General features: G+C 33.4%; 2 protein-coding genes across 6 annotated transcripts; one reads left to right on the top strand and one right to left on the bottom strand.

Annotated features, from left to right (window-relative positions):
• Positions 1 to 336: 336 nt before the first annotated feature.
• On the top strand, positions 337 to 3,610 carry LOC148276210 (uncharacterized). Its single transcript, XM_088234555.1, has 3 exons — positions 337 to 633; positions 719 to 887; positions 1,074 to 3,610. Exons 1-3 carry the CDS (start codon positions 604 to 606, stop codon positions 3,245 to 3,247), a joined length of 2,373 nt encoding a protein of 790 aa, XP_088090681.1. The 5' UTR covers positions 337 to 603; the 3' UTR covers positions 3,248 to 3,610.
• A 373-nt stretch (positions 3,611 to 3,983) lies between these two features.
• On the bottom strand, positions 3,984 to 13,463 carry LOC148276209 (salivary endonuclease-like). 5 transcript variants are annotated; one of them, XM_088234559.1, is made up of 5 exons: positions 13,240 to 13,463; positions 12,525 to 12,758; positions 8,411 to 9,126; positions 7,573 to 7,764; positions 3,984 to 4,388 (listed from the first exon to the last, which is right to left on the bottom strand). In XM_088234559.1, exons 2-5 carry the CDS (start codon positions 12,583 to 12,585, stop codon positions 4,116 to 4,118), a joined length of 1,242 nt encoding a protein of 413 aa, XP_088090685.1. In that variant the 5' UTR covers positions 12,586 to 12,758; positions 13,240 to 13,463; the 3' UTR covers positions 3,984 to 4,115. The 5 variants fall into 5 exon arrangements, with proteins under 5 accessions (XP_088090685.1, XP_088090682.1, XP_088090686.1 ...); XM_088234556.1 differs by having other exon boundaries at positions 12,525 to 12,915; positions 13,221 to 13,448; XM_088234560.1 differs by having other exon boundaries at positions 13,221 to 13,448.
• Positions 13,464 to 13,686: the final 223 nt, after the last annotated feature.

Genomic DNA, 13,686 nt, shown 5'->3' with positions numbered 1-13,686 from the left:
CTGCATTGCCCTATGCATTACTGGATATGAATTAGAATATTTTAAACAATGTGCCGTTAGTGCGTCTTTTCATGACGTCATGACGTATAATGAGATAAGCATAGATTTTTTATAATGAGTAGCCATGTAAAAATACAAAACCCTACAATATCTAAAACGTCTCGATGGGTTTTTTTTCTTTTGATTTATTTTCCCCAACAGAAGCACAAATGCCTTTTTAATTTAATATTGTAGGTGAATGCAATTTGTGCTGAAATATAATGGCGAAACAATTTAGCACATCTAAATAAAGTAAACAAAAACAGAAGCCGAGTAGTCAGTTTGACATGTCGAGTGTTGAGTCCATTGGTCTACCGACTCTTCACCAATCTGAGTTCGCTACGGTTCATTACAGTACTCGCTCCATTGCCTTAGCTCTTTCACTTCGCTAAATACAGCAACAATACTGATGCAAAAAAATGTTACAAAACACGACTATAAAACGTTTCTGTTCCAGCTTTTAGCAGTTACTTTCTTGAAAGTGTTCCCTAAGACAGTACTGTGAGGTGTCCGAGTGATTTGTGTTTCTACGACTATTTCGGGATTATTCCCAATCAAACGAAAATGAATTTCATCAATACAATATATTTCATGGTACAAAGTTGCATTCGATATAGGTGTTCCTGCCATACTGCGAGTGATTAATTTGTTATAAGTTCTGATTATTGGAATGTTGCAGGTGACATTAATTTGCATCGCACAATATACCGTGGGGCAAAATTACGATGCGGAGATTAACTCCTACAGCGACTACTCGGGAGAGAACGAGGGAGAGGACAAGACAGTGGAAGATAGCGGGTTCGTAACGCCCCTGGACTTTTCCCCATTATTTGGAGGAGGCGCATTCGGTAAATATCTGCAAATGTATTATTATTGTTTACTGACTCAAAATTAATCGTGTTCTTATGTAAGAAAAATAAATAAATCAAACACACGTACGATTGTGTTCTACCCTTTTCTGTTTTGGTTAGTAAAGAATAATACTATTTTTTATTACGTCGGTTAATTGTTTTGTTAACATTTCATTCTAACAGGGCTCAGTGAAGCAGCTTCCAATCCCGCTGCTGAAGTGTTCCAAAAAGTGCCAAAAAAGTTTCAATCGCTTTTTGACGTCGGCAGTTCCGAGTCGCAAGTAGTAGGATTATTCCAAGAGCAGTCAGCGGTAGATAAGGAATTTTCCCCTGAATCCTTTGGCTTTTTACCCCAATTCAGCCAAGGACTAGCAGCTGAGACAGTGAATGTTCCAAAGCGTTATCAAGCAAAGACTGTGGAAATTGAAAGAACAAAAGCTACGGCTAAATCATCTGCTATTACAAGAGCCCCACATCAATTTGATGTCCAGACTAACCATAATACAAATTACAAGAAAAAACCCGAAGATGCAGCACATCGTAATTATGGGGACAAAGGGAATCCTTTGAGCATCACTAGTTACCAAGGTGTCAATCCCAGCGAGGCTACACGAGCTCTGAAAGACGATCATTTGATTCCTTACAAGAAATACAGCTTCCAGAAACAAGAAGAGTATGCTCCAGTCCCCACTTATCAAGCTTTAACATCGAGTTATTCAGGAAGCTATCCTTATGCTCAACTGGCAAGCGTAGATCCTAAAGTGCTTCGTTACAAAAGATACTCCGGTAACAGAAGGAAGTCTAAATCGCGTAAATCCAAACCGGCAGAAGAATATGATTATCAATCAGATTACAAATCAAGACCTAAAGACTTCGATGAAAGTGCAAGTTACGACTCTCCCGATTTCAGTGCGTATGGAGATAAAGACGAAGATAAAAAAAAATACGATTACGGGGGTGATTCTGAATATGATAACGATGAGTATGAAAGAATCAAAAACCTTTCAGAAGAACAAGCTGCTGAAGTACAGAAGAATCCAGAGAATTGCAAGAAGGTTGCCAAAAATTCAATGACTTGTATGGTTTGTCAAAATCCTAAAACAGGTGGTAGCTACGAGTCTTGCTCATATGCTTCTGAACCAAAAAATAATAAGTATGCTTACGTAAAACAACAAAAGTTCGATAGTGAGGATGCGCCAGAAAATAAAGAAGAAAGTACTAATACCGACGCAAAAAAAATACCTAGTGAATCTGAGGAAATAATATCCACTAAAGCCCCTATCATACAAGCTAAACCGAAACCCACTATTCAGAGACCCATAAGAGGTGGTGCCAAATACCAAAAAACTTATATTGATCAGAACACAAAGGCATCTGAGCCAAAAATAAAGAGTTACTTTATTACTCAGAGCGGAAATCCTAAAGCCGAATCCACAGAACCATATGCAACTTACCAACAAGAAGAAGCTGATGACTATAATGATGATGAAGAAGGTGGAGAGTCTGAAGAAGACGAAGAAGATGAACAAGATGATGAAGAAGAAAGTGGCGAAGAATCTAAAGAAAATAAGAAAAACCAATATGACTACAATTCATCGATTCCTAATTTCTTTACCAATAATGAAGAAAAAAAGGACGTTGAAAGCGTTCTAGCTGAATTCGCTAACAAAGATAGATCAGCGTGTAAGAAAGTTCACAGAAATCACATGACTTGTTACCAGTGTACTGACAAAAACGGAATGAAAAACGAAGAATGCATGTTTGTATCGGAGTCTGCACCAAAGAGTAGTCACCTGGCGTATAAAGAAGTAAAGGAATTCAACTCTAAACCACAAACAGCGAATAACGATCAAGGAGGAGTCGGAGCAGAGAGTAAAATTGTAGCATCATATCCAACTACTGCTGATCTTCTTCCCATAGGATCGACGAACACACCAACAATATTCATCCCAAAATTAAATAAAAACCAACCAATTAAGAAGTTTGCTGGTCTAGACGATATTTCCAAGAAGAGTACTCCTGCGACACCCAGAGATCATTTGCCAGTTGATAAAATCTCATCCTACATTCTTTCGTCAACTGTTCCCAGTAAACCTGTGATAGTGAAGCGTAATGCTAGAGCCACTCCGAGAAAAGACGAAGAGTTTTATGTAGACTCTAAAATGCCCGCCGAGAGCTCACCACTGGACCAGATAGCTGATCCATCCGACTTCGCAGGGGAGGAATCCAGGGGAGCTTTCTGGGCAGAGACTGTCCCTAAATACGACAAGGTCCTGGGGGTTTCCCTGCCTCAGTTCATGTTGGAAAAGTCGGAACAGGAAGCCTTGTTCGATAAGTCTCTATCCGCCGGAATTTAAATTGCTTTAACAAAGCATTTAAAACGTAAATTCGATGAATTTGCAAGATAATATTTTAAAACTAAAGTAATGTGGACGTTGAAATAATGACTCTTGAAATATTGGAAAGTTTTGTGGTTTAGTAATACTAATAACGATCGTAATCAACCACACGAAAATAGTGACTACCTGAATTAAATTAATGTATAAATATATTTATTGTATTGACCTATTTATCTCAAATTCATTATCAGAAAGTATGTATGGCGAACTAATTATGTTCAATTGTTAACAACATCTTGATGTTGTGAATTATTACATAGATTTAAAAAATTGTTATGTAGTTATAGTTGTTTAAGAATAAATATTGTTTTTTTTTCATCGTTTTTGTCTTTTTAATATAAGAATCCTCAAACAAATATTAATCTAAATAGTTGCGATGGTTTTCACGGTCACTGTTATCAATATGTTTCTTTTTTGGGTGATACCGTGTGTGTTGGATTTGTTCTGACGTTTCGGCTACCATTGCTGGAGTCATTTTCGGGGTAAACTGTGTGTTTTGTAGAAAATAGTATTTGTTTACGTACTAATAATTTGGCAGTAGGCACATTTCTATTCGTTTTTGTAGTATGTAGTGCTGGGAACTATGTTGAGATGGCTCCTGCAACGGTAGCCGAAACGTCAGAACAAATCCAACACGCGGAGTAAAACCCAAAAAAGAAACTGAAATATTAATTTGTATAAAAAAATACATACATAGGGGCTGAATTTTTATTCAATAATTAAGTTAAAATTATTTCATTTATTGTAATTTAGATTGGCTAGAACACCCCAGTTAGGAGGTGAAAAGACCATATAAATAGAAGAATAATGATGTAAAATATTATAGTTATCCCACTCTCATATTGTCATCCCTCAGTATGCCACCACTCGCCATGGGAAAGGGACTCTTCTTAAAGGCGAAACCGAATTCGAAATTATTTAGATCACAACAATATATGTAGCCGTCTAATATATTCTGCCTTTTCAAGAAGCTGAGCCAGTTCACATTGTGACATATGTCAGCGCAAAGCACCAAGTTCTGAATGTCAGTCAGGGAGATATGTGGATTGTTGATTTCGATGATTGCCACAGCCTTTTGCGATTGCTGATCGAAGACAACCTGGAAAAAAATTGATTAGAAATTTTGCAATGTGTACTTCGTTCTGGTCGTTCGGAAATTCGTGTTACCGAGTTTCACAACCGACAGATACAAAACTGCATAGGAATAAAAGAAGTTTATTATTTTACGGAAAGAGAAAGCCAAATAACTTTTTACTTGTTCTAGAAAGAAATCTATTCTTCCGGTATTGTGACCAATCGATTAAATGAAATCGACATATTTACCTAAAAATAATTCAAGACTTCGTTTTAAAATATCTCGCTTCTTTTATTATTTTATACGGTTTGTTAATGGCATTTTACGCTTAGATAATATGCTTGACTAATTAAATCCACTTTGTTAACACCAAATGGACTGGTTTAAAGTACAGGTTTCGGAATGACCAATTCGTCAGAACTAATCATAACTGACGTAAATATACGTGTTAAAATCTAATCCAATTATTCTAAACAAAATTCAAAAGAAAGGAAGAATAAAATCACTGAAACTTTTCTGAAGTCTGTCTTTTAATTGATTATAACATTCAATTAAATATCACTTTGATCATATACATTTTATTTTCCCATAAGTATTTACGTGCTCAATCTTTACACGTTTCAATGCAATTGATGGTAATTAAATGAAGTCTTGGGTATCTTCAATAGAATCACATAGATTTTATAGGACACACGGGAGTTATCCGCACACAAAGGCCTGGGGTGCTATTCTGAACCGCTCTCGCGGCACGAAAAGACAATTTTTATCTTTTTTTATTTTGTTTGTAAATACGCGAGATAAAACAACCGCGAGAGCGTTTATATTATATTTCGCGGATACCACAATTCTGCAATTAGGCATTATAACAACCTAAAAAATTAAATTTTCATCATATTTAAAATATTATTTTTGATGTCCATTATTTTTTAGTGTCTTACGATCTGAAAATAATTCATTGCTTTGTTAGACTTATTTTATTTAATTATATTTTTAACGTACATTTTTTATTTATTGATTTATACATACATTTCATATATTACAAAATGGCACAAAAACATTGGCAAATTCTGCTTGTACTAGGAGTAGGCTCAGTATATAAAGGGTCGGCAAGCCAGAAATATTAGTATACCTAAAGTTGCGGTTCCTATATGGGCAAATGCCTGTTCTAAGAAACCGATTTGTTGCGGCAAATATGGTTATCGAATATGTTTGCAATAAATAAAAATAATATTGAAGAAATAAAAAAACAGTTATAGCTCAAAAGATAAGAAAAAAAGGAAAAGTTTACATTAATATAAAAATCAAATTAAATATATTTACAAAAAATACATAAAAATACACATACAAAAAATACAATAAATTTATAAATAATTCAATGGATTACATAATATTTAGATGACTATCCTCAATAAAATCTAAGATTCCTTACTTCCAATGTCTTTCAACTAAATCGTAATTCTCTTTTTCAATACTGATGGTTTATCAGATTTCCAAACACACGGTATCAGGTTATATAGTTTAGGTCCGTTAAATAGAAATAATTTTTGGAATACCACTGTACGTGCTATTGGAATCACCAAATCATTTCTTACCGTACTCCTGGTTGAATGCGCATGACTCACAATCACTTGAGTGCTCCTATTTTTGTGGATGTCGAGTATGACTTTCCTTATGTAAATTTTGAAGTATTTGAAAAGGTCTTCACTCGGATGATTGTACGTTTTTCGCAATATTATCCTTAATATTGATTTATGTACCTTAACCAAGGGATCAAGAATAGTCTTGGCAGCTCCTCCCCAACAAATACAACCGTAGGCCAAAACCGAGTTGCACAAACCATAGTATATACTTTTAGTATCTACAATGGACAATATATTACGCAGTGTTATAAAGATATGTGTTATAAAGATACATAGAACTATAACATCCGAGTGATTAAATAAAGATACACAAGCAACATACATTTAAATTGTATTTATAAATAAATGACAGGCTAAATAAATTCAGTGCAAAGTAAAATCTATATACCTACATAATATATAAGCATGGATGTTCGTTCGTTTGTTTGTTTGTCCGCGATAAACAAAAAAATTATGAACCCATTTGCACGATTTACGTTCTGTACGCAAAAACAAAAAAAAATGTCTATCCAAAAACACGTCAATAATCAGAATTAAACCACAAACACTTTTTTTCTTCGAATGGCATTGCGACGCGTGCCAGGTACTCAATAGTTCTCAATAATTTAAAGAAAAACAATTAAAATAAATACACGAAAATACAATACGAAAAAATGTGTTAGAAACTATTTCGTAACATTTAAAAATGATCAATCAGTTTGCAGTGAGCGACGATAAGGATCATATTACATTATATATGAGTAGTCTAGACAAGAAAATCTAAAAACATTGTCTCATTTTGTTATACATGTATGCTGATATAAATTATTATTATCATGGAATATTTTTGGAGCCGATTGGAGCGCAAATTCATTTCGCTTTTAAGACGTTTTTTGTTTTCTTTTTGTTGTTTTAGATGCTCGTATTTATAATAATTTACAAATAAAAAAATCCAAATATTCTTGTCCTGCGGTTCTACTGCTTCATACTTCAAATATCTTCAAATTATTGCCGTCTAAAAGATCAGAGATTCTTCTTTCTTAGCCATTTCTTTACTGCTGAATGCAGGCCTCTTCTAATATTTTCCATTCTTTTCTATAGTGTGGTTTTCTTGACCAATTTCTTCCCGCGACTGAGATCACATCATCTACCCATCTTTTTTGGGGTCGCCTAACTGGTCTTTCCCTTTCGCAACATGACCTGTCCATTGCCATTTTAATTTAGCGATATAGTCTGCTATGTCGGCGACTTTTGTTCGGCGTCTGATTTCTTAATTTCTAATTTCGTCCCTCAGACTTTTTGCTAAAATTTGCCGTTCCTTTGACCGCTGTGTGCATTTTAATGTATATATTGCGTTAGCAGAGAATAGAGTATTGTAATGCTTAAAGTATTACGCGACGCCAACCGATTCGTTCACCAGTTTACTGGTCCTTTAATAATGTTTTCCGCCTAACATCAGGTCGAATTAAAGATAGTTTCGTCAGCCTACCTATTGCTTCCGCCGCATCGCTCATACGCGCATCCGTTCGATAAAGAAAACACTTATAGGCAGATGCCGACGGTTAATAATAGTTTTGGGAAATACTTACTTTCCATAAGAATAGGGGTACAGGCACGGCCTTATGAGTGCTGTCAATAAAATGAAGATACATATCCTTATACGACAAACCCCACTTGGCAGCGAGCCTCATACTCCTGTGTGTTCCCGACCAGACGGTCAAGGGGTGGTTCAAGGATGTGGCCAAACTTTTAATCCTTTGCTCTATTTCAATCCAATTGGCCTGGAAAAATACTGGGAATGAATCTCTTAAGATAAATTATAGATTTTTCAGTGAAATTTTCATACGGATATTCGACATAGTATTTGTTGACGTGTACAAGGCAGTGATGGAATAGGTATATTATAATCAATATAAATCACATTGTACGTTAGACAATGTAAAAATAAATTAATTGTATCTCCATGTGGTTGAATAATCATTTCTACCTATAAGGAAACTATTGATTTTTTTAAATTTTCGTCCTCGTCTTCATTACCTTTTCGCACCTAATGGTGCATCGGGCACTGCCTTAGTACACCAATCGCAGTGTATCTTGATCATTTTTGTTACATGAAGGTAAGATGATCAGTCTTACGCTTTGGGTACTAATCCAGGGACTATAAAATATTTTTTTTAATTTTACCCCAAATTAAGTTTGGCAGATTAATTTTAGAAAGAAAAAATCAATTTATAAATCATAAAAATAAATTCTTTATCAAAAAAATGAACTTCAAGGATTGGATGGATCTGCAAAATCAGTCGTAAGAGCTTTTTTGTTTCAAAAAGCAAACCTTAATTGTAATACTTAAATAAAGCTATATTATTGAAATAAATAAAAAATCTTATCCATACAGCCAATAATTTTTAAAAAGTAAACAATATTTACCCTATTACAAGTACTCCATTGTGGAACAGTGTTCAAATAATTGGCAGTGGAGGTCTGTTCTGGCAAAAACATCATATCATTATTTGACACCAGTTTTCCCTTTTCCAAACAACACCTGTTCTTTTCGAAGAAATCTTTGTTTAAAATCCTTTTAAAAATTTCTTTCTGCGAGTCACAACTGTAAATCGTATCCAAATTGACGTCTTTATGAAAATCAGAATTTCCAAGCCAAGTTTGTTCTCTGGTATTCGGGATACTTTTTTCTATTTCTGCTGGAACTGTGACTTCAGTGTATTTGGCTATTTTTTGCACTTTATCAAAACAAACTTCGTATTCTGGGATAAAGTCGTTACCAACTTGGAATCCAATTTTGATAAGTTCTGTATCTTTTCCAAGACATTCTTTTCCTGTTTTTACGTTTGTGGCTTCAGCTGGATGTTCACATTGCAAATTACTGAATGGGTAAACCTTCTTGCTAACTTCGAAGTCCTTTCCACTTTTGCATTTTGCTGTGACTACGTTCAAGTCTTTGAATTCGTTAAATCCGTTCTTTTTTGATGGATCACTCGAGGTGCACGCCAGTCTTATGGTATCATCTCTACCAATATTAACGAACCCTTTGGGAGACCCGTTCAACGACACCCATTTTGGTCCGTGTGAGGACAAAAGTAATGGTTGATTGTTGGTTAAATCTTCTTTCATTTTTAACATGCAGTCTGTAATAAAATATGAAATATCTTTAATTGTATCCTTAAATTATTTTGATTTTTACAATTTTATTTTTTTTTTTTTTTTTATTTGGGAAAAAAACAACCGTTTTTACATATATTGTATACAGAAAATAAGGATATACAGGATGTTCACTAAACCCTGTCACATCCGAAACCACGGTGATCAGTATGAGCAAGAAGACATATTAGCACATTAAAATATTTTTTTAGAAAGAATAAAATTTTTAAAAATAAAATGTAAAAAAAAGCAAATATGTGCTTACTTCTGCAGGGAAGAAACGAGGAGGAGGGAGGGGAGAGTCTGATACTGCGCCGGGCTCCCCTCACTTCTCCCCTGCAGAAGCAAGCAACCATTTGTATTTTTTAAATATTTTTTTTTTAAACTTTTCTTTGTTCTAAATATTTTTTAAATATGCTAATATGTATTCTTGCCAATACTGATCATCGTGGTTTCAGATGTGACAGGGTTTAAAGAACATCCTGTAAATAAACGAAAATTGTAAAAACTGTCAATATAAATTTTCCACGGTGTTGTAAGCTATTGATTAAGTACATTATCTTCATCAAAATAAAATAAATTTAACAATTGAGAAATGTTAGGCACTCAGAAGTTGCAAATCAAATAAAAATACATAAATGCAAATACAGTAATAAAAATAAAGTAAATAAAAAAAATGTATAAAAATAATGTAAAAGGTACAAAATATAATAATGAACATAGTACATACATAATTACTGACATCGTATAACTTAACAGGTATACTGTCCATAAGGAATCTTCTATATTTCATATAGGAGAGATGAAAAATGTCTGTGTGACCGGAGAAAACAGTATTATAATAAAAACATGCTCTAAAGAATAAGTCGTTTTTCCTTGGATTAGTCCCAGGTACTGACAAATTTAATGTAGTATGGAGTCTTATGAAGTTGTTATGTGATGTTGTAATGTGATGTTGTAATGTGGTAAGGTTTTGATGTGATGTGTGAGCCATAAATAAAAGAAACCATAAAAATTCTTAAACGATGTAAAAATACCTGAAAATATGGACTGAATTGATGGTAATGCACTTAAATTCAAATAATGTTTATTGGATATTGAAAATAATATTGATAACATCGAAACAACACCAAAACGGTAGAAAAAAATTAGCACCACAATAGGCCAGGAGTTCTTAATTTTGTGTTCTTACCGGGAATCAAACTTACTGGAACCTTCCGTGTGTGAGTCAAGCGTCTTGACCACTACACCACGGAGGCCGCCCTGTTTTAGGAATGTACTGAGTGAATTAATGCTACGTAATAATATGTATTTAAAAATTACGTTTACTATAAAAATAATACAATATATTGCATTTGAAAAATAGTAAGGAGTATCTTATACAAAAAGGCGAAAATTAAATTACAATCACCATAGCGACTGCTTTTATTGACATTTGGCTTGCCAACTGCCGGCTAAATGCAATAAATAGCATGATAAATAATAAATAATGAAATAAAAATAGTAATTTTGGAATATTTTCCATATTTACACCGGTGAAATGCGCAGTAGGATTATACGTCGCGAAACTTAAATATTTTGAGATTTTACATTAGGTGTTCACGGATGTTCCATTGTGATCGCGAATACGATAAACAACCATGGTGAGAAATTGTTATCACGTCGCTTATTAGCACATCGATAGTTATTTGTGATTGAGCTACAGGGGGATATAGTAATCGTATGGACCACCGTACTGTATATTAAATCGTATGGTAGTCCATACTGCCCTGAAAAATTTGCCGGACATTAGGTACTGCTTTGCCAAGCTGAATTTTTTTTTGTTACCATAGAATTTCTTATATTTGAGAATCATAAATGACTAACTGGCTTAGTAAATATATGGGTCTATCGATTTTTTTTTTCAGATACGACTTTTAGGCTTTGCAGGGTCGCATAGTAGTGAGCTAGTGAGTAATTATTTGTTTCCTTCGGTAGGTTGTTTTTCATGCCATAGAAAAAAAAAAGTATTCTGTACCTTAGAGGATAAAACGCGGGAGTCCACTTTTTGCCGTTTTGAAGTTGAAAATGTAGAAATGATCCCAAGAAGCTATTTTATACGTGAATAAAACTCGAAGTCCACTTTCATCATAAAAATGCATTTTTATGTTGAAATAAAAATCTCAAGTCAACTTTGTTTTAGTGAAAAAAATATCAATCGTCTCAGATATGTTATTTGAATATGCACAATTGTCATAAAAATAATTATTATTTTACATTGATGGTTTTTTTATAGATGTAAATAATCTCATTTGATTCAAAAGTTATAACTATTTGAAAATCGCACAATCACGAAATCTTGTTTCGTAAACATTTGGTTCAATGTAGCTCCCGTTTTATCCTTTATTGTATTTGTAGTCTTGCAGATAGTTTTTGATTTATCATGTATTTATTTTTTATTTTAGGTAAACAAAATGGCGAGGAGCTTTTAATTGGTCTGCAAGAAAATGTGTAAAACGTATGGGAAAATGGGTATTTCCGGATCATCAGACTGTAATAAGTACTCAATTTTATGAAACTTTTTTTCTTGATTAATCGGAAATTTAAAAACACCGTTTTTTAATAACGTTCCTAGAATTGGAGGTAATGTTTAATTTTTCTCTATCTTAAAACTTTATATTGTGCTTTTTATCTTTAATTATAAACAAGTTTTATGATTGCTATCTTTTTATTCAATAGAATACCTAAAACAAAAACAAAAAAATTACCCTATTTTGGCCTAGGTACTATAGTACCTAGGCCACTTCAGTACCACAGTACCTAGGTACTATAGTACCTAGGCCACGGGACCATAGAGGTAAAAATTTAAGCGCGGGTACTCTTGTGTTAATAATATGTCAACAATGTTTTGATTTTGTCAATTTTATTGTAGACAAGGACTGGATTTCACCCCCTAAGGAGTTATTAAGATTAACATATTACAACCGTATCTATAAATGTTCTCCATCTCTGGGTAAAATCCAGTCCATGTCCACAAAAATTTGGATAAACTCGTAGCATTGTTGATTAAGCTAACTGGTCCAAGAAGAAGTATAAATATCTAAAAATATTTTCACGTGTTACCTAGTGGGTAAAATAATAATACCAGATGAATCTCACCAGCATCAATAAAGGTTTCAGCTCTTTGACTTCACAAAACCAACAGATGTAAGAATTGAAGAAAATATGTCTGTTCCAATATAGACATGATGGTGAATGTTACACAGTACGAAAAGTGACCACTTAATCCAGCCAATTATAGATCATAAGCCCGGTAAATGCCTAGACTTCATATTTCCTGCTCTAAAAATGTTCTCCATCTTAAATCTATTTGCTCGTTTTACAACAGTTACATGTTTTTACTAACCTCCTTTGATTAATCCAATGTTGGTCACAAAAAGCAGTAATAACAATGTTGAAACCTCCATGGTCTTATATTGGGTTCTCCACACTAACGCAACAATATGATATCACAGTTAAAACTAATATGAATGTGTTTACTTGTTCCGTTAGCTTTATTAATTTGACCTCTTATATCACATCCACAGAAGCTATCTTGTAGGTGAAAAATAAACCGCAGCTCACACGGACGATGTTATGTCTTAGTAATAATACACAAAATATAATACTTGAATAACATACTGAATTTGTCAATAATACCTACCGTCGGTACCGACAATTCCTGGTAATCATTAATATTATAATAATTATTTCATTCTTGGAATTTTACTAGTATCTTAGAATTCAAGAAAAACAACCTGTCAATTAAAATAATTCAACAGATTCAATTTATTGATTGAATAATGCATTTGTAATTATTAGCACTTAGGGCCACCAAGAATATATTTTTTGTAATTCACTCTACTTTTGTTATAAAAGAGGTGTGTTGAAAAAATATTCCTTGAAATTTTGATTCGATAATAAAAATCAGTACATAGTTTTTAAATCCGTAAAAAAAACTTTATACATCAAATTATAATTTCCAATCCTCGAACATTTTCAATGAAGGAAAAAATCAGTTAAAAAAAATAAATAACTATAAATAACACATTTTTTCTGTCACCTGCCGCTTATATTCCTACCTACGTTCTCTGTTATTTTTTTGCTAGATTCGTGAGATGTATTATGTATTCGTATTTATTATTTAACACTTTTGTTGAACGTGCATGGGAACGTTTTGAAAAGAAAACTGAATACACGTTAAAATGAATACTGTCATTCTGCCGTTTGTTTATTATTATTGAAATAATACAAATAATATATGGAACGTGTTACGTAAAAATAATATTTTTCCACGCAGACGCAGACGCTGGCGCATGCGGACATTGGTCGACAGTCGGGACGCAAATTGTTTATTTCTTTTGGTTATTCTTTAATTTTTGCAGACAGATGGCGCTCGCCCTTTTAAAAAAACGAATAAATGTATACCATTTTCTATTATACCTATACAAGTTTACATTATGTCATTTATTTTATTTTCTTCACTTGGCATTCCCCTAATCTGAATGATAATATTTCGATAGCGCTAT

Source organism: Micrasema longulum, unplaced genomic scaffold, assembly GCF_059751315.1.
Source record: "Micrasema longulum isolate JH-2025_06_02 unplaced genomic scaffold, ASM5975131v1 h1tg001259l, whole genome shotgun sequence".
Lineage (NCBI taxonomy): Eukaryota > Metazoa > Arthropoda > Insecta > Trichoptera > Brachycentridae > Micrasema > Micrasema longulum.
The sequence above is the reverse complement of the archived record's forward strand: the minus strand, read 5'-3'. Positions and strand labels throughout refer to the sequence as shown.